The 20,845-nt window shown below is 52.9% G+C and overlaps 1 protein-coding gene and 1 long non-coding RNA gene across 2 annotated transcripts; one reads left to right on the forward strand and one right to left on the reverse strand.

The window, feature by feature from the left end:
* The first annotated feature begins 867 nt into the window (after nucleotides 1–867).
* FCAMR (Fc alpha and mu receptor) lies at nucleotides 868–13,579 on the forward strand. Its single transcript, XM_082701917.1, has 7 exons — nucleotides 868–1,249; nucleotides 3,827–3,887; nucleotides 8,099–8,437; nucleotides 9,342–10,104; nucleotides 10,753–10,871; nucleotides 11,513–11,640; nucleotides 12,710–13,579. The coding sequence occupies exons 1-7, from the start codon at nucleotides 1,211–1,213 to the stop codon at nucleotides 12,716–12,718; spliced, it is 1,458 nt and encodes a 485-aa protein (XP_082558043.1). The 5' UTR covers nucleotides 868–1,210; the 3' UTR covers nucleotides 12,719–13,579.
* Nucleotides 13,580–13,887: 308 nt separating this feature from the next.
* LOC309849406 lies at nucleotides 13,888–17,499 on the reverse strand. Its single transcript, XR_014303688.1, has 3 exons — nucleotides 17,295–17,499; nucleotides 16,261–16,358; nucleotides 13,888–16,122 (listed from the first exon to the last, which is right to left on the reverse strand). It is a non-coding gene; the product is annotated as an uncharacterized lncRNA (long non-coding RNA).
* Nucleotides 17,500–20,845: the final 3,346 nt, after the last annotated feature.

A 20,845-nucleotide genomic window follows, 5' to 3' on the forward strand; every position in this document is an offset into this window, starting at 1 on the left:
GCATGCCACAGCTAAGGGGATGCCATTTTCATCGTAGATGCCTTATAACTTATATGAGAGGCTGTTAGCGTTTGTGAAGATCTGGACCTTCTAACCAAGTCCTGGGATAGTGTCACATACCACTGTGCACTCAGAAACTGGCACACACACTTAAGATGACCTTGTCCCAGCCACACTCCAGACAGCTCATGGGATTGTTTCTTTTCCTCTCTTATTGCTTTCATTGACACAGTTCCTACCCATAATCTGTCTTCAAACCTGGAAGGAGGAATGCACGGACAATACACGTTGCTATCCATGGTTATTGTGCAACAATCAGCCTTGATTTTTCTGAAGAAGAAGTACCCTTTCTAACTGGCCCAAGGGTGCTGCAGTGTCCAACAGGGGCCTTGGTGAGAGTCCTTCAATCGAGTCTGCAATACCTCCATCCCTTGGAGCTCCTTAGTTGTCATTCTGATGTCCATTTAAAACCAGCAGAGGTAGGAGTTACATCTTTTATGAGGAAGAGAACCCACCCATGGCTTATTTTCCAAAGCAAAATGTTGGAGTATTTCTAAGCATGTGGTTGTCCTCCAGGATGAGCCACGCTGGTCAGGGATCTTTTTCCATGGAAATTATCTCATTTCCTGTATTGTGCTTCATGCAGAGCATGAATTAGGGACTACCAGGCATGCAGTTGACCTGGAGTCTGTGCCCTACACTGGCTCTCCTGGGAGCTGGGAGAAGGCACTGGCTGCCCAGCCAGACTACAGGGGAATTCCTCCCCTGAATTTTCTCCCCTCTCCAGATTGTTGCACCACTTATCCTGAAGGGGTCAGCTAAACTGGGGCATCCTGAGAAATCTGGGGCCCAGGACAGGAGGGGAAAAAAAAGATGGAAGAATGTGGATCCTTGACGTCACTGTCACCACCCCTGGAAAAGTTCTGTAAGAGTGTCAGTGAGGACCACAAGGAACCGGGACTGGCTCCTTCCTAGGACTAGCAGCCAGGGCCAGGGGTGCACTGACTTGCTGCAGGGCTGGAGAGGCGAGGGGCAGAGCTCCATCTTGCACTTGGAGCTTCTTGGGGCTCCAGCTGCTTTTCAGCCCTCCAGGGCTGCCTTCTCAGTCTCAAGGTTAAAGAAAAGAAGGTAGAAGGTATTCAAACACCAGCATCGCAAAACGGGAGAGAATAAAAAGAAAAGTCCAGGTGGATATTATCTCTGGACTGAGATGGCTGGAGAAGCCTCGGCTAAGCCAGGAGAAAGACAGGTGAGACTCGGCTTTCTCCCCAGAAGCTGGGGTCTTGTCTCCCTCGGGATGGGGGGCAGGGGGTGGGGACTTGCAGCAGCAGCTCTCCAGTGTGCATTCAGGGGCCCTTCCCAGAGCAGGCTGGGCTCATGCCCAGGAGGCCAGGGAAGGACCATGGGGTTCAGGCCACAGCATTTCCCTCCTGCCTCCCCACTCTCCTGCTCCCCTGGACTCTCCCTCCCACCGGAGTGCATGATTCCTTTGAGGCCCTGAGTCATGTGAAACCAACAAATGTCAGAATGAGAAGGAGACATGGAGATCACACAGCCAAAGCTCTTCTGCTGTAGTGGAGACAAGGCTGCCTTTGCTCAAGGTCATTCCATCAGCCACTGGTGAAGCGAAGTCCCCTGAGTCCTGGTTCTGAGCACTTCCTTCTACATCACGAAGGTTCCCTTGCTTTCGTGTCTGCTGTCCCTGGGTAGGAATAGGAGGGAAGTGGGCCTCAGGGGGGCTGTAGGGATTTGGGGAGTCATACACCAGCCTGTGCTGGAGATGAATAGATGCCCTTCCCAGCAGGATGGGGGGATGAGAGCAGCCCCCAAGTGGCCTCATCCCCTAAAATGTTGTGGATTATTACAGAGGCCTGTAGCCCCAGGCTGCTGAGCTGGGGCTCTCTGTATTCTGGAGGAAGGTTTTCTGAAGGTCACTTCAGATATTGTCCTTTCAGCCTCCAATCAAGGCTGATCACTCCCGGGAGACCTTTTATCTCATATCCTGTGCTTCCTCATTGCCTCTCTGGGGTGAGGCGGCTTTTGCTCCCGAGCCTAGAGATTGCTGCACCGGTAGACTTCCGAGGAACTGGGTGGTGTGGTGCTAAGACTTTGACCTCAGCGTGGGCCGTGTCAGCACCTAGTGCCCTAGAAAAACAAGCCCCGAGGAAGCTGGGCTTGGTGGACATTAAACAAACAGCAGATTAGGCGCAGGCACACCTGGGAGAGCCTCTGGGTAAAGGCAGACAGCCAGAACCCTGGACGGCAGGGGGGAGGCAGGCAGCTTAGGTGGCCATGGTGGCACCCAAGGCAGGGGCATCACTAAGAGGGCACGAAGGAGGCATGAGGAGCCCAAGGACTCTTCCAACGTTCCCCACCCTCAGGGCTCCACCTGGTAGAGCAGGCCAAGGCTTTAGGGGCGACGGCTGGTGGAGCCAAGTTGAGGGGCCAGCTCGCAGCTATGGGGCCAAACCATGGCTTCAGTCATTCTCGGGTCCTCTACTCTCTCTTCCTTTGCCCTTCCTTTCCTCTCCCCCGTCTCCCTCTTGCCTCCCCCATTCCCTTTTTTCCTCCTTAAGCTTATGTCCCAGCCTGGCCAGCGGCCTTGCATGGTTTAGTCTAGCTGGGCAAGGGTGGGGGGGGGAGGGGGTCTCCAGCCCCTGGGTCAGACCATTGATGGTCTACACCTGTGCTCAGCACTAGTGAGGTCGGGATTGGAAGGAGAAGGAGACGATGATAGCGAACTAGTTTGCTCTTTCTCTCTTTCTTTCTTTCTTTGTTTCTCTTTCTTTTTTAAGTGTATAGGTCCTAAGAACCGCAGGCAGTAGACAGTTTTAAAGCACAGATTTTTAATCAACCCAAAAGCATCCATGAAAACACGAAGGGGGACTACAACTGAAGTATAATGTACAGTCTCAGTCTTTATCATCAGCAAGCAGTAAAAGGCTAGTGAGCGGGGATCAGTATGGTGTCTCTTCCGAGAGTGGTCGGTCCTCGCTCCAGCACCGTGCTGCATCCTGTCCCAGAGCCTGGGGTTAGAGCAATGACACACAAAGTCCCACCAGGCCCACAGGAGAGACCAGAGTAGGGGGAGATCAGCATGCGCTGGAGGACAGGGAGAGCCTTCTAGAAGCTATGGAGAAGAAAGAGAATAGAACTCTTGTGCCGGCAACTGCTTGTCCAGAGAGTCTGTGTCTAAGTCCTTGTCACTGCTGGGAGAAACCCCACCAGCTTCCCCTTGAAGGAATCAATTCTCTTTCTGCCAAAAAGAAGGGGTGAGGAGGGAAGGGGGAGGGAGCAGCTCTGTACCCAGCACACTGCCAGCACTTCTAACACAATCCAGTTTCAGTTGTGCAACAAGCCCCTGACGCATGTGCTCATTTCCCTGGGGAGGAAGCTGACCCCCCGAGGCCCCACAGCTACCGCCTACGTTTCAACTTCAAGCACATGGTCTTTCCACGACCCAAGGCTCCCCCAAATTCAGAGCTCCGGGGCTGGCAAGTGGCGGGGTGGGCGGGGGGTGCTGGGATCCTACAGAGGGGGTTCCAACTCTTCTGAACACAGAAACCCCAAGGGTAGAGACCTTTTCGCCTTGGTGGTCGTGACCCGGGACAAACATGCGGGCTTGGGGGTGGGAGATGGAGTCATGTTTCTCTCAAGGAGGGCAGTTGCAGTCCTTCTCTGGGTGAGACACGGCCCATCAGCCACAACACTGAGCACACTGAGGTCCTCGAGTGAGAAAGGGCTCACCTCAGCCCTGGTCTCCCTGGGTTCCCCTCAGCTTCTCAGCTGCCCCCTCGGGTTTCCTCAAATACAGTGTTTTTTGCAGGTCGCCATCCAGAGGGCAGGATGGAAAATGCTCATTCTCCTCACATTGTTGCTCTTGCAAGGTGAGTCCCAAACACCGCCCGGATGTGGAGCTGGCAAAGCCGGCCCAGAGCCTCCCAGTCTGCGGGGTTTGCTGGCAGGCCGCTCAGCAGTGTTCAAGGCTGCCTCGACACTTCGGACTTTCTACCCCTGGCTTTGTCTCCCGGGATCCCGGGCCATGCAGTGCGTCCTGGGAAGGGTCAGGTCTGCGTCCAGGGGGAAGGAGAGAGGCAAGAGCCCACAGGAGAGGGCCAATGCCGGCCATGCTCACTTCTAGAATATTCCCTGTTCTGATAGTCCCAGTGTCTCTGCTCTCTTCCCTTCCACTTGACTGAAAGTCGTCTGCATTTGCAAGATGAGGGTTCCAGGGCACAGAAGGGGCACTGCTGATTCTCCCTCATTCCAAAAACACTCAGTGCCAGGACCAGGACTCGGGACGAGGGCAGACCTGCCCTCCTCAAGAGTGTCCAGAGTCTACAAAGAAACCGGCTGGGTAAATAAAATTTGCATTTCTGCATCTACTGATTTAGTGGACACACGTTTATGGAGGGCTGACCACGTGCCAGTCACAAGGGACCGGTGGATGGAGGACAGAGTCCTTGCCCCATAGGTCCTGGCAGGCTGGTGGTGAGGCTGGCCAGGTATAGATCGGGCTCAGATGACGCACGGCCCATCTCCAGGCTGCGGTGTCTAGATTTTATTTTGATGGTGATGGGGAATCATTGAGAAATGTGATAAATATGTCCCCAGAGTGCGTGGTCCTAGAACCTGGTCCTGAGTAGAGACTGAGCAAATAATCATTGAATGAATGAAAATGCTCTGGTAACACCAAAAAAAAAAAAAAAAAAGGAAGAAAGAAAGAAAAGGATGAATAATTGTGTTTGGTATATAAGCAAATCAGAATTTTAATGAACCAAAAGTTCATTTTGAGCAAGAACCCTCTGTCATATAATCATTCTACCTCTTTAATTGAAAATTTAAAAAATTTTCAGTAGAAGCGGGCATCCCCTGCCCCCAAGCAAAAACTCAGGCAGGCCCATGATTTTTCTGCTAACATATTAGTGTAGGTAAGAGTCCTAACTCAATTCCCTTAAGTTTTAAGTGCTGAATGTATACTTTTAAGGGTGCAGTTAAAATACTTCAGTCTTCCTTCAAAGATGTGTCCCCTCATTCACCCAAGGCCTGTGGTCCGGAAGGCAGTGCGGGGGATGGAGGCCCTCTCCTCTGTTCCTCCCTCTCCTCTCCTCTCCATGTCATGTGGGACCCCAGCAGGGTCATAGGGGCCGAAGGGAGGTGCGGTAGAAGGCAGGGAACACTTATTAGATGGGGTGGCAAGGAGTTGAGAGCTGGCTCTTCCTTTTGTGGTTGTATTTGTGAACTAAGATGGTCCCCTGATGGTCCATCTCCTCCCTTTGCCCAGGCTCTTCTTTGACCCCCCCCCCCACGCACACAGAAGACCCCATCTCAGATGCCGGTGGAGTGGCCCTCTCCCCTCCAGGCCCCACCTCTAGGCCAGGGAAACACTCATTCCTTTCCCACTTCTCTGCCAGATGGAGGAGGCAGCCACTGCAGGTGCAACCGCTCCCCCTCTGTCCAGCTTCAGACCCCTTGTGCTCGCTCAGACCCAGTCGGTCTCCCATCCAAGAGCCCCCTCCTTGTGCAGGCCCCCCTCGCTCCTCCCCGGGGGAAGCCAGAGTCACAGACAACTGCAGGGAAATGATGGGGTCCTCGACTCCACTGTAGGGCTGAGAATATGCATCAGGGAACCGAGGAAGACACCCCCTTCATCCTAAAATACTAGCCCATACCCAATAGATTCTCAATTATATATAATATAATCTGTATACACCTTAAATATATGTAACTAAGAGCTACTGATCAGGTATTCACCAAATGAGCTCTCAAGGGCAAGCAAAATTTGGTATTTATGTAAGAAAAAAATGTTCATTGCAAGAGCGCATTCAGGATTCTTATCAGCCTTCTCCTGCGAGGTCAGACTGCCCCATCCTGCTGATGAACGGGGCAGAGAGCTTCTCGTATGTGCCACGTGTAGACTGCAAGAATTTCTGAGAACTAGGGTATGAACACCTTATCAGGGCACCATCACTGTTGTCCCGAGATGGTCCTTGTTTAAAATTGTGAATATTCTTGACTTTTAAAGAAAAGCTGCCATTTAGCTTTATTAATAGCAACATAGCTGGTGGCATGTCATTTAATTAAACCTACAGTGAGTAGTGCTATAGTCATAGCATTTCCTATAATTAGACCTCAAGACATATGCAGCAGGCAGGCCGGCTTCATGAGCATGTGCCCTGGGCAAGCACAGGGCCCCATACTCAGAAGGGGCTCGGTTTAATGCTCCGCTAGCATCATAGAGAGCAGGGCTTACTGGCCTCTGAGTGGGGATGTTCTGGACTTCATTTTGCACCGGGCTTTGCAATTCTATAGCCAGTTCTGGCAACGGGATATTAAACCTGGATACTGAACTGAACCTTCTTGGGGCACCTGGGTGGCTCAGTCGGTTGAATGTCTGCCTTCAGCTCAGGTCATGATCTCTGGGGTCCTGAAATCGAGCCCTGCATCGGGTTCCCTGCTCGGTGGGAAGTCTGTTTCTCTCTCTCTCTCCCTCTGCCCCTCTCCTGCTTGTGTGCACTCGCTCGCTCTCTGTCAAATAAATAAATAAAATCTTTAGAAACAAACGAGCAACAAAAACTGAACCTTCTCAGCTTCAGATGGCCCTAGAGACATAGAGCAAATCGATCGAGGCCAGGCAGCCACATCTGAAAGCCAGATGTTTAAGCACCTGGGCAGGACCGTGGAGAGACTGCCGAGCAGGCTGTGCCAGGGACAGCCCCCCCACATAGCCATCTGAGGAATCAGGGGAGGGTAGCAAGCTCACAGATGAAGTGCTGTGGAGAGAGGTGTCAGTGTTGGGCTCCTCTCCACCAGTCCCGGGGGGCAGGAAGGATCACTTCCCCCTCACGTTCTGTCAAATAAGAGAAGGAACTTCCAGAATGCCATTCGCCAAGCTTCCCCACATCCTAGCTTCTCCGGACAGTAGGACCAGAGCGTGCTTCCTGTGATCAAATATGGGACCTACAGAAGGGAGCTGGCCCTGGGGAACCCCGCCACAAAGGCCACCCAGAAAGGGCTGTGACTACAGAAAGAAGGGTAGGTGGCCCAAAGTCATAGGTGTGGTTTTGGAGGAGGCACAAGAGGCCCCAGGAGAGGCAGTTCTTACAAGGAAGGAACTGCAGCCAAAGGGCCTGGAACAGTCTGGGAGACCAAAGATCTAGGAAGAGCTCTGGATATCCCTTGTGCCCGGAGAGTGTGCGCACAGACCGCAGCTCTCCCGCTCACCTTCCCCTCTGCCCCGCCACAGGCAATCCCCGCGGGGCCTGACCTGCAGTTTTGAACAGAGGAAGGAGCAGAGCAAAGAGACTGGAGTTGCAGTCAGTCCCGGAACTGGGCTACATATATAGGTTTTGACCAGACTGGACTTTTTCCAGTCTCAGTGAGACCGTGAAAGTTCCTGCACCTGAAATCATGCCTGAGATTTATCGAGGAGCAGAGCTGGTGTGAAGAGACAGCGCGAGAACAAGCTCTGTTTCTGCCCGCGTCGGGTCAAGTTCATGTCACTCAGTAAACAGGCCGCGGACGCGTTCAGACCTGAGGTTCGCCCCTTGCCAAAGCAGACCTGTTTACGGTGCTGCTCGTCTGTGTTCTGACGGTGGTACGCGGCTGTCTGTATTTCTGCAGAAAAGTGTCAGTGTGAATGTTTTTCAGCTGCCTGGTCCACTACATGGACCGTGATTCTGGTGTTCAGGGCACCCTTCCCTCTCAGGGGAACGCACACTAACCCACCCTCCCCTACTTACCTCCTCTCTTGTGTGTTCCATCAAACTGTAGCCCCTTCCGTCAGATGCTGACCCGGTTCTGGAAGGACTTGTCTGAGAACGCCGGGCACGCAACGGGCGCTGGCTAGATAGCTGGTGGGAGCATTCTCGCATTTCTGTCTCTCCGATGGGGCCTTAGGTGAAGCTCCACCCACACCTGGGGGCACTCCTGAGCTCCCAAGTGTCCACGTGCATTCCTCTTCCCTTCACTTTCACGACGGCATTTTCTGACCTGTTCCCTGATTCCGGCAGAGTCTGGAGCTTGTAACCCGCAAACAGTGGCTATAGCCAGTGCTCCATTTCCTTTGACTTTTTTCTCCCCTGCTCTCTGCCCACAGCTTCAAATGCACTGAAAGGTCCGAGGCTGGTGTCTGGGGGGCCTGGGGGAGCTGTCACCATCCGCTGCCGCTACAGCCCCTTGTCCATCAACAAGCACGCGAGGAAGTACTGGTGCCGCATAAGCCCGGTGACACGGGTCTGCCACACCGTCGTGTCCACCACCAACTACACTCACCTCGGCTACCGCGGCCGCGTGGCCCTAGCAGACTACCCGCAGGGCGGCTTGTTTGTGGTGACGCTGTCCCAGCTGTCCCCGGAAGACGTGGGGCGCTATCGCTGTGGCATTGGCAACAGAAACAACATGTTCTTCTTCAGCATGAATCTGACCGTCTCCACAGGTACGGGCTGGTGGGTCAAGTTTGGTGAAGTGAATGCGGGGTGTGGGGGGGGAGGTGCGGGAGCAGATCGACAGGTCCAAGAGGGCTTTAAGCTTGGGGAGGGGCGGTGATGAGGAAAAGCTGGGGGTGAAGCAGGGCCTTTAGGAAGTCGGCTTTCATTTCAGAAAGCAATCACTTTCAGAAGGAAAGCAGGTATTTGGAAAACTACCTTAAATGAATGCAAGCCAGCTGTCCTGCCTACATTCCCCCAAATTCTGTGGCCTGGATGCTTGGAGAGGACTCCAAGAAGGGGGCAAATTGAAAAATGCAGCTTCTCAGGCTCACGAAGTCTCTTTGTTCAGACAAGCAGACGTGAGATACTCAGGAGAGAAGTGGTTTTTCCTGAGACCGAGCCCCTTGACAGACATCCCACAAGCTACCAAGACCATGCTCTGCCTGGCAGGTTCCAGAGACGTGACCTGGAGTTGGGCACCCGGAGTCCACGGAAGGGGGCCCAGGCGGTGGCTGGCAGGGACGGGTGGCATGGCAGGGAGCAGGCAGAGCCTGGGTTTGCATGTGTCCGGTGAGATGTTGCTCACACATCTGCTGAGATGGCCTGCTGTGTCTGAGAAGCAGTACGGGGCGGCCTGCGGAAAAGGGGCCGCGTGGGAGTATGGGACGACTCAGTAGAGAGTATGTGGGCATAAAACAAGGAGAAAGGACCACGGAGTGTCAATATGTGCAACAGGCTAGAGGACACTCCTGGTTTTCCCTAGTTTTTATTTTTTCCAACATATTAACCAAAGACTGTGTGGCTTAGGGAGGACGCAGTCCTTGGAGCAGGCACACTAGCCTGGCATCCTTTGCTAAATCCTGAAGGCAATCAGGGTAGCCTTCCCATGTGGACTCCCTCTGCCGTTCACAGATCCTTCCAGCACCAACCCCTTGGCCAGTCTGGCTACAGGTGAGCGCATCACAAGATTCTCTGAAACAGCATCACCAGCGGCCAACAGACAGACCTCAGGAACCACCCAGACTGTAGAAAGACAGGGGACAGGATGGGACAGAATTGCTCTGCCTCCAGGAACCAACAAAACAAGAGCATCAGCTGAGGGAAGGCAGACCCCAGGGACAACTGTGGCCATAGCTGTAGGAACAGCCAGCCAGGGAGAGGGCTCTGTCTGGGCAACAACAGTCCCCATTCTAGAGAGTCTGGCTTCAACAATCCGAGGCGTGTCCAGAACGACAGAAGGTATTTGGGTGTGGGACACCAGAGGCTCAGTAGCAAATACAGGTAGGCCCAGTGAGGAAAGGAAGGAGACAGCTACTGAGGCCGATGGACCACCAGAAGAAACAGACTGGGTCAGAACAGCTCTGGATGTCACGGGGAAGGTCCCAGGGACCGGTACGCCATCGACTCTGGTCTCAGGAAAATGGGTGCAGGAAATCCTGTCAGAAACAGCGATAACTGCTGCTCAGCCACAAGCCCTGGGCTCCAATGAAGGAAGCACCCCAGCTGCGAGTGTGTGGACCCCAGGACCCACCAGCATAGAGATGGCGTCTGAGCAGGAAGCCACCAAAGGGGACCTAGACATGCCTGTTGGAGACAACGATCCCCAAGCCACACCAAGCCAGGCCCCAGCTGCTGGGTCCGCGATGCCCATGGGCAAGAGGTCCTCCATGATGAGGTAAACTCCCAGACCCTCGTCTTGGCTGGGCTCCGTACCACTCCCGGCATGCTCCCCCGTGGGCTGATGTCTGTACCCCCCATTCTATGTGCTCACTTCTCTCTTTGTAACCCCGGGACAACGAAGGGCAAGAACCATAAAAATCACAGACCCTCCCTTGTTCAAGAGTCCTTGCTAAGAAACCCAGAGTATTTTCACGTGGTTTTCAAGTAAAAATCTAAACATTACGAAAACAGAATATTTAGGTCGAACCTTTGGGACTTTTTTTTTTTTTAAAGATGAGGAACGAAAGCTCTAGAGAGGGGAGGTACTTGCTGAAGCCACAAGGAAAGATTGTGGCAGAGCCAAATGCCCAGGGCGGGTGACATGACTCACTCGGTCCTCTTTCCCACTGGCCCCCAGGGGGGGCCCACACCTGGGCAGTGCAGTGGGGACCAGGATTCAGGGCTTGGAAACCTGAAGACAAGGGTTCTGGTCCCCGCCCTGCTACTAACCTGCTGTGGGAATGAAGGCGGCCAACTTCCTCCACCTTAGCCTCTCACCTGTAAAGCGAGGGGCGAGGACCATGTGCCCTTCAGTCTCCTGTCCAGCTCCAACCGTATCCCCCCTGTGCTCTTTCCCTCCCCACACCGGATACTTCCACTCCAGCGCATCTCCAGGAGAGAAAAACATCTCTCGGATCCTGATTCCCGTCTCCACGGTGCTGTGCCCCCTGACCCTTGTGGCATTTGGCCTATTGCAAAAGAAGCTCCGGACAAAGAAGATGAGTGAGTGCAGTTGGAGTAGCCCCGAGGCTGGGGAGGGAGTGTTTGTTCTGCTCAGACACTCTCAGGACTGGGTCGGAGTCGGGGCCAAGACCTCTAGAGAGGGAAATGCTAAGTTCTAGCTTGAGCCATTTCACCGCTCCTGGCCTTGGTTTATCGATGAAATGGGGGAACCTTCTCTGTACTTATGCCTCAGTGATGTCCCAGAGCTGGAGGAGAGGCTGAGGAGAGAGGAGAGAGCTGAGGAGCCTCTCCTCGGAGGAAGGCAAGACAGACGTTCCCCACAGGCATGCGAACGGCAGGACCAGTCCCCCGTGGAGGTCCCAGATGTGGGAGCGAACTACGCTTGTGCCCTCTCCGCGGCCTGCCTGAAAGTCTCTTGAGCCCACGTTTAAATGCTCCCCGAATGAGTGCTCCACAGTGGTTAGCTCTGATGAAGAGATGGTGAGATTTGTGGGAGCAGGTGGAAGAGACTATGGTGATCACAGCCAGGACCCCAAAGGCCCGGCCCCATCCTCTTCAGTCAAAGGGCTCCACTGCGTTCTTGTGTGTCAGGAAGTTCCCAGAAGGGGCAGGGGTTTGGGGTTCTCAGGGAATCAAATTCAGTCCCCAGTCCCCTCACAGCCTGCTCTGTGTCTGTGCAGCTCAGGAGACAGAGAGGGCAGCAGCGGTCACCTTGATTCAGATGACATGTCTCCTGGATCCGAGCCTGCAGCCAGACCAGCTGTCCCACATGGAAAGGAGCATGCTCCGGGATGACTGGCCTCCCCAGGTCAGTCTGACTGTCCCGGAGACACACCCCGGACCCCGAGGAATGGAAGCATAAGCTCTCTTTCCATCACCAGGGAAAGAGAACCAGGATGAAGGACCATAGCTTCAGCCTTTCCTCTGCCTGTACAAAGCAGAGCGAATGGAGTGGGCACTCCTTCTGGGGAAGCAGAGGCTTCCCTTGGGCCACCCTTGGGCCCAGGAAGGTCAAGCATTTCCCCCAGCCAAAGGGGATGCATGACTCAGAGAAGGCTTCAAGAAAGGTTTGATTGAACCCTGGTGGAGGTCACCTAGGAAAGTGTGAAATTTCCTTTCCTGGGACTTTGAAAATATATGAGTCCTCTGACTGCTGTAACTTCTTAGCCACCCTCCTTCGCCCTTGCTAGCCGCCTTCTTTTCTGAAGTCCGTTAGCGCTCAGCCTGCTGCACACATTTCATCAGATTCGCGTACATGACGCTTGCCTTCTCAAGTGCACTCTGAGCTCCTGTGGGGCAGTAATCATGTTAGACCCACCTCACTAAGTCCCCAGAGGACCTCCAGCTCTGTGGGGCCCCCAGTAAGTATTTGTGGTTGAAAGGCTGTACTGGAGGGCATGGGCTCAGTGGCCTCTGAGATGCTGAGTCCCCTTCATTTGGGAGTTCCCCTGGTTGACTCCAGTGGCAGGTGCCTTCTCCATAGAAACCAAAAAGAACAACAACCCCCATTCTTCAAATCACCCCTTCCCATCTGAGCCCATACTCATTATGCCACAGACATTTTGACCCAGGCAAGATTTTCTGGGATTTTCCTAAACGCATGGATGAGGAGGGAATTTTTCAGTAGATTCTCACCTTCTTCATAAAGCTCCTCTTGTTCCGCTGTTTATAAATCTTTACTATCCAAGGGATTATTGATGAAGCTGGGAAATGGTCATTTTAAGGGGAGGGTGGTGTTCACAGAGAAGGTGGCCAGAAGGAATTTTATGCGGATTCTGCTTCATAAACACTTCATTCCATGTCTATCGGAAAACTTTCACTCCACCCTTGGTCCCACTGCGTTTTCCGGGGTCACATCTGCTTTTTTATTCTGCCAGATCTGTTAGCCAGCTGTCTGAACTTTGCATCTGGGCAAAGCAGCCTTTGAACAATGGGAGAGAAAGAAAGGAAGGACTCCGGTGTCAAGTTGAGAACTGTCAGGTCGACATTTCCAGAAGGATCAATCAACCCTGCCTCCATTGCTGTCAGCAGGGCCAGAAACCCTCCATTAATATTGCCTCACAGCTGGTGCCCAGCACAGGCGCTGTCCCCAAAAAATCACGGAGATTTAGTCTTCCAAGTTGGTGAGAGAGACCCCATTGTTTTGGAGAAGAAGGGAAGTTGGATGTGTCTAGCCGAATGGAATCATAGGCTTTCAGAGCTAACAGAGCCTTACACTCCTGGGTGAAGTAACTGAGGCCCTATGGGGAGAAGTAATCTGGTTGAAGCTAGTGAGTAATAGAGTAAGGATCCGAAAAGGGAACCCCTAACTTTGATCTAGTACTTTCTCCTCTTCGCCATTGCTAAACAATGTTTCAAAGCAAAACTAATACATGACGTTGCTGTTTCTTGCCCCAGATCGTTTTTGTGAACACTCTCTCAGTTCTCAGTGACCCTCCTGCATGGTCTGTAAGAGGGACAGGGAAGCCAGAAGAGCCACATTACCCCATTCAACCAATGAGGAAGCAGGCGCGGGGGCAGAGGCTGTCCAGCCAAGGTCACTTGGCCCATTAGAGACAGGGTCAGGCTGAGAACTCAGGCGGTAAAGGATCATTCCACCTACCCAGTGTTTACCAGGGGCGTCCACAGAAGGCAAGCTTCTCAAGATCGTTAAGAGGTGTTCTGAAGGAAGAAAAAAATTTGAGGTGGAAGATCAAACAAGTTTGGGAAATGATGGTTAAACAATAAATGGGTTCTTATGCATACGACTTTTTGGAGTCTTTGATACACTAAGATACCTTGTGAATAGCCCTGGGGTGTGGGGACGTTAGGAGTGTTTCCCCAGCGTTTTGGACTCTGGTATCTTGGTGAGGCAATCTCCCTGGACTGGGTTCCTCAGATCACTGTTTGGGAAAGCTGGGTGCGCTAAAGTTGGGGTCTGCAAACCTTTTCCGTCAAGGGCCTGACAGTAAATACTTCACACTTTGTAGGACACGTAGGCTCTGCTGCAACTAGGCAGCTCTGCTGTTGTGGCCCCAAAGCGACCAAGGACAATACTTAAAGGAATGACACTGGCTGTGAGCCAACACAATTTTATTTACAGAAACAGGTGTCAGGTTGGATCTGGCTCTAGAGCCAGGATTTGCCAACCCCTGAGCTAAGCCATACAAGCATACCAGACTGTCCTGTTCCCACTCTGATGTCAAGGATCAGACCCCACTCTTCATAAGCTTCCCTGTCTCCCCTCTGCTTCCCCCTGATAACCCTCTCAGGGAACTCTCCTTCCTCCAACCTCCTGTAACAGTGTCTGCTTGGGGTTCAGCAGGGAAGAAGCCCAGTCTGACAATGCCATCTTGGGGAAAGAGGGGAGCAGCCCGGCAAGGGTGCTCGCCAACTGGCTGGAGGCAGGGGTGACTTCCAGAAGTAGAACCGGTTGGCGCGTCCGGGTGCATTAGGGGAAGCTGAGGTCTGCCAGGAGGAGGGCCAGCAATAGTTCAAAGTGTCAGAGCAGAGTCAAGATCAGAGTCTCAGGGCCTACCGTTTATTGCTGGGCAGAGATAAGATCAGAGGGAAACTCTCACCTGGAGAGAAATGGGGCAGCCCCAAGTCTCTATAGCTTTCGTCTATGGGCTAACTAATGCCTGCAGTGGGGCAGGAGTCAAACAGACAAAGCGGGCCAACTCCACCACGTGGCATGGTCAGTGGCTTGGCTTTTGTCTTCTATCCCCAGCTAGGGTGGTAGTCACATCACTGGGACGAGCGGCAGGGAAACATCCATCACTAGGCTAGAATCAGGGAAGTCTCCATGGAGATTTAAATTCAAGATGCAGGGAGTGCCGACTTTCCCGTAATCAAGCAGGTTCTCCCCGAGAGGGCAGAGCTCTTGTTGTGGATGCTCCTTGCCTTGGTATCTCTACGTAGCAGGCACCACCCTTGGTTTTCACCTTGCATTTGATGCAACAGTTCTGTAAGGCAGGCATGAGACTTCTCGCTTTCCAGATGCAAAAGCTGAGGCCAGAGAAATGAAGAAGTTAGACCCCTAGGGAAAGGGCAAGTGGAGAACTGAACACAAAGCAGTCTACCCTCATGGTTAAAACCTTGATCCATACCCCTCCATGACTTCCTCCTCACTTGGGTTTATGCCCTGGAATCTGTTCAGGTCCTTTCCTGTTTAACCTTCGAGAGCTTTCATTGTTTTCCTGTCAGGCCCGTGTGTAGAAGGTTTTATAATCATTTCCAGTGATTTGTTTTCTTTGGTCACCCAGCGTTGGATTCCCAGCCTGGCTAAGCGAAGCGTACAAGTTCATGGAGCTGGAAGAGAGAGCTGAAATTTCAGTCACTGCCCCGAGGTCCTTCCCGGCATTATAGAGCCCAGATTTTCACTCCCTGTGAGGATGTTCGTCCATCTTGGGTAACCCAGGGCAAATGCTTGACAACCCAGGAAACTTGTCACTGTTCTCCACTAAGGTTTTGGGGCTTTCTTCCCCTCCTCCAGTAGCCAGTGTGGTCTGGGAACTCCGGAATCAGCTTAAACATAGCTTTAGTCAGACACAAAAAGGAAGGTATTTCCACGGAATGATCTCTAATGCACTTAAGCCGAGTGGACATGAATTGTGTGATTATTTTCCAAGGGTACAGATACCCCAGGGCTAAGGGATTGACAAGTGTTTGATGAAAATGCAGATTCTACACAAAAGGCAACAGACCCTCTGGCAGGGTCCAGCCCACCAAGTTCTTCCCTTCCCATTAAGGGATGCCACTTGGCTCGAGGGCTACTCCCCGCACCCCCGGGACCAGCCTGCTCCCTTCACTCTAAGCAGGAAGACAAATTGTCATCCCCCTGCCTGCTCCCTAAGGGGTCAGCAGGAACCCAGAAGGACAGCAGAGGGGTAGGGGAGGGCACTATCCCACACTTCTGGAGGCATGTAGAAATCATGAACACTGGGGCACTGTCCAGTCAGCCACTCTTTGTCCCCTGGTCCCATTTTGTTGAAGACACACATTCCCTGGTTAGCATCCAGAGCCTTCTCTGTTCCGCCTTTTCCAACCTCTGGCTGAGTTCCCAACCTTTGCTTATTTGCTGACTTGGTCTAGATCTACCAGTTCTGCTCTGAGAGAAGAAGGTCAAAGAAAGGCCACTCTTTTCCCTAATGTTACAAATTCCTGACTCCCCCGAGGATCTTAGTTAAGAGAGGAAACGCCAAGACTATCATGACCAAAGGTGTTTTCCATGTTGCCCAGCAAGGTCAGTTGTTGCCCTTGAGACAAGAGTTCAGGAAAAGAGCATTGGGGAGTTTTGCTTCTGTAGAGCCTGGCATGGGAAAGGGCAGATGGTTAGTGAATGCAACGGCCTAAACTTCATTTTGCCAGCGCACGACTCCACCCGCACAGCACAGACAACTAAAAATTAATTACAGTACCTATCCCCAGAAAAAAGTGGATTGTATACCATTGCACAGATGGGAATGTTGAGGCTCAGAGGGGCGTGGGCCACAGGGGATCACAGAGGATGTTTTTCCAGTGGCCGTCCGACAGGCAAACTGTGGGCTAAAGGCCAGGCTCAGATCAGGAACAAGGAAACAACACTTCTGCAGAAGGACCCCAGTGGCTTATGAGAGGGGCTGGGCCCTGTTACCTGACGCTCTGCCTGTTGACTTTGGATGTCTACTCTGAAAATCTTCCTCCTTCCGCCCCTCCCTGTACAGGGTATGGAGGTGGGAGAGGGAAAGAGAGCAGTGGGAGAGGTGGTTCATTTGTTCCTGCCTCTCAAACCAAGAGACCAAAAGTCTCCGGGGCTCTGGGATTGGCCCAGGGAAACTGAGAGCGCCTCCGGACCAAGGCCAGCTCTCCAGCCCAGCTTCACTCCTCCCTGCTCTGCACAACCAGCTCTTTGGAACAAGACCCGCCAGTCTCAGAAGGCTCCCACCGCGGTCCCGGCCTTCATTGCTCTGTCACCCAAATGACGAAGGCAACCCCCACCCCACCCCAGGACCCCCCCAAGGAATGTTGTTTTTCACTCTCTGATTCAGAGTGAACAGAGCTAGGAAAACAGGAGAGGAGTAGGACGTGTGGACAATGACACAGGGAGGCAGGTAATCAGGGGGAAGGAGGCGGCTCAATGAGTTCATGGGGAAGAAGAGCGCCCAGCTCTCATACGTCCTTTGTCCAGCAAGCCGCCCTCCCCGACACTCTCCGGTGACCAGAACCACCTTCTATCCACCCTCCACGCATCCACCACCCAGCTGGCCATTGTCCGACTTTTCACTCATTCAGGTTGTTCTTGACATGGACGTCACACTGCCAGTCCCAGTCCCAGATATCAGGCTCTGAGCTCCTTGAGAAGGGCCTGGAGAGCCTCTATGAAATCACTCCACAGCCAGGCAAATACAGACTATTAATAGCTCCCTAACAGGAAGGCTCACCTCAAAAAAGGCTCAGGCCTCCAAACATATGTGGGCTCTCAGGAGCTGCCCAAAGGCCTACCTGAGCTCAGCCAACTAGACTAGGGCAGGGCCCGCTTTCACGGTGGGGTCCCAGGCAGCGAGCATGCTATGGCCTGCCTTCCCAGCCCGCAGCACTCAGCTGAGCACCAGCGGCGCTAGTCCCTGTCCCGTGGTTCTCTCCAGCCCAGAGCAGGAAGTGTCCTTGCTGTGTTCCTGCCAGTGCAAGACAGCTAGTGGCAGGGATGACTAGAGTATTACCTGCTGATGACCAGGGTAGGGCTGCTTGGACATGATAATCCCACATAGTCAATATCCTTAAAGGCGGTTGTGGGGGGGAGGGGCAGAGGGGATTTGATATTTAGTTTTGGTAGATTCACAGTCATGATTCTACTTTCCCAGTGATGGACACTGACATGACTGTATGACCGGTTTGCTGAGGGATGCTGGGTTTGGGGGCCGGCTGGCCTGGGATTAAACATTGACTCTACATGAGGTTAAACATTGACTCAGCCCAAGATCTGCACTTGGGAGCAGAGAACTGGCAGTAAACCGCCGCGATAGGCTGTTTCATGTGTCCGCTCTTATCTCCCTCGGCTGGCGAAAGCCACACTCATAGGGGCCATCTGCGGGGAGGGATGCCAGGATACCAGAAGGACAGGGGAGGTCTGGGAAAGGACCCTGCAGCTCAGGCCTCCCCTTCTCTCTCTGGGTGGCTGGGTCAACCCAAGGTCTTGGAGCGCCCAGCTGGTGATGCCTGCCTGCAGGGTCAGACCTGCACAGGCCTGTATGTTTGGTCCTCTCCAGTCTTCCCTGAATTGACAGAAAGTGCAGATTGAAGCCTGTTGCCGCCCATGCAAACATGATTCAAAAGACTCTTCTGGAGAGTGAAGGCTCTGGGAAGTAGAAGAAACTTCCTAATGCTAGAAAACCTTGGTTCTCGACCCATCTCTGCCATGACCTCATTGTGTGACCTTGGGCAAGTCATTCCACTTCTCTGCCCTTGGTTCCTCACTGATCAGTGGGAATCACTCCTGGTTCTGAAAGTCTGTAAGATGCCAGCCTCTGCACATATCATACTTAGTATCTGTAACAAACGCACAGGCTAAGTCTAATTAGGCCCATTTTGTAAAGGAAAATACTGAGGTCCAGAGACCCTGAGAAACTTATCAAGGGTCCCCTGGCCCAGCAGGTGGCAGGGCTTGGATGTGAACCCAGGCATTCTGCGTCTGGAGCCTGTGACCTTTCCCCAAGGCTGCCTCAGCGCACTGGCTACTGCTCAGCTGGTGTTGCCCCTTGGCAGTGGTGTGTGGGGTGACGGCTCCTCAGGTAGACCAGATGCCCTTGGGGAGCAGAGAGGCACACAGCTAATGTCTGGACTTTCCCTGGACCTCACTTGGACTGGTCATGGGCATAGTAGATGCTTACAGTAGGCTACAAAATGTACCCCCAAAGACATGCTCACCTCCTGATCCCTGGGATCTGTAAATGTTACCTTACTTGGGAAAAGGGTCTTTGCAGATTTGATTCAGTCCAGGCACTTGAGATGAAGAGATCATCCTGGATTATCTGAATGGGCCCTAAATGCCTTGTAGGAGAGAGTGGAGAAACATTTGAGGCACACACAGAAGGCAACATGAGCACAGGGACAAGACGGGCATGATGTAGCCACAGGCAAAAAAAAATGCCCAGGGATCCAGCAGCTGCTGGAAGCCAGGAAAGGCAAGGAAAAGATCCCCCCCTTGAGCCTCCAATGGGAGCACGGCTCTGTCCACTCCTGATTCAGACTCTCGGCCTCCAGAACGGAGAGCATCTTTCTGTTCTTTTAAGCCAGCAAAATTACAGTGATGTGTTACAGCAACCATAGGAGTCAAAGGCAGAGCTCACTCAAAACACGGAAGCCTAGGCCTGGAAAAGCCTTGGAGACCGCGTGGCCCAGGCCTCCCATTGAACAGAAGAATCAACCACAGCCCTAAAGGAGGAATCGATTTGGCAAAGGTCACTCAGCAAGTGAAAGGCAGAGCCGGGACAAGGACACGTGTTCCGAGTCCAGACTGGTGCTCGGAACCTGAGTCCCAGGGTCACGAAAGTCAAATGAGAAGCCCTAGTTCTTATTATTAGTATATTCTTCTCCTATTATTATTTCAAGATGGAGGGGAGAGCTTTAAAGCACATGATGGGATGTCAGTTTCAGAGGGTGTGGTTACCGCTCTCATCATCGTTGTGGCTGTGCTGGGCAGTTGGACCCTCGTGGCCAGTCCCTCCCCCTCTCGGGACTGGGAGGCAGGGGCCACGCTTTAGGGCCACTAAGTTCCCTATAGGGAAGCCACAGTGAGAGAGGGGAAGTTGGGTGGCTTCAATCACACCACTAGCCTGTGGCTGAGCCCAAAATAAGATGCAGGGTTTTGACTTTCCAACTCTTCCCTACGTCTTACTTCTTGTTTTCCCTTTCCCCTAAGCTGGATCAGTAGGCCCTATGGGTTGTGCTTATGTGCATGTATGCTAAGACAGTTTGGGGGGGTCCCTGGGAGCACACACCACAGGAAATTCTCCTCCGTGCAGAATAAGGAAATGGAGTTGGAGATCTTGGGATCCCGAGACAGCGATCCCGAGACAGCGATCCCGAGACAGCGATCCCGAGACAGCGATCCCGAGACAGCGATCCCGAGACAGCCTGACCAGCAACCATTCTATGGGTGTTCTTCCCTCCCTCCCTGCAAACATGTATCAGGTTTCTGTCCTTGGACTCAGTGGGGCTCCCTTAACGCCTAATCCAGCCCAGACCACTAGATCCAAGTTATCCCCTGCCTTGGAGAAAGTGAGTTAATGCAAAATAAGAGAAGAAAACCTACAGATATCTGACGATGGGGTTTGAAAAGAGAGAAGCGTAAGAAGAAAACCTTTGAAAGGCGTTGTAACCTGGCAGAACCAGGCTTGTCCTATCCCCATCCGCACACCGTCTCCATCTCCCCTCCCACCCTCCCATGGATAGCCACCCTGGGCCAGGGCAGGAGAACGACTGCTTAGCTGTTGATGCACCTGTGTGCCCTTCCACTCACCACGGTGGAGCTTACTCCAGGTTACAGGTGGGAAGTGGAGATGGTAACGGTGGAGCTATCCAGAACAGTTTGGAGGTGCCAGACCTGGGGCAACCGTACCTTGCTTGTCCCGAATTGTACTTCAGTGGGCGATGGTCTTGTCGACACTCACTGCAACTCCGGTTACATGGGAACAACGGAGCTCAGAAGGCTACAAGGGGCCCTGTAAGGGAGAATGGGTTCTGCTGCCCAGGATCTCCCAAAGGCGTCGGGAGGAGGCAGATGAGCCCAGCTTAGCCTGCGTCCATAAGAAAGGCAACGAAAGGCTGAGAGATCACAAAAGTCCTAACTGAAGGAGCCCTGAAGTAGGGACAAGGAGAGCATAGAGTCGATCATACAGTCTCAGGATGGGCAGAGACAAGGGCCACTTACTGGCCACTGACCAGCAGAACAAGTCACATCTCAGAAGACAAAGCTATTTCCTGCCCCAGGATGAAGCCAACGTAGAACGACGACAAAACAAGGTCAAAATAATAGGGCATTCCTTCTTACTGCC

Source organism: Mustela nivalis, assembly GCF_964662115.1.
Source record: "Mustela nivalis genome assembly, chromosome: 16".
NCBI classification, from domain to species: Eukaryota; Metazoa; Chordata; class Mammalia; order Carnivora; family Mustelidae; genus Mustela; species Mustela nivalis.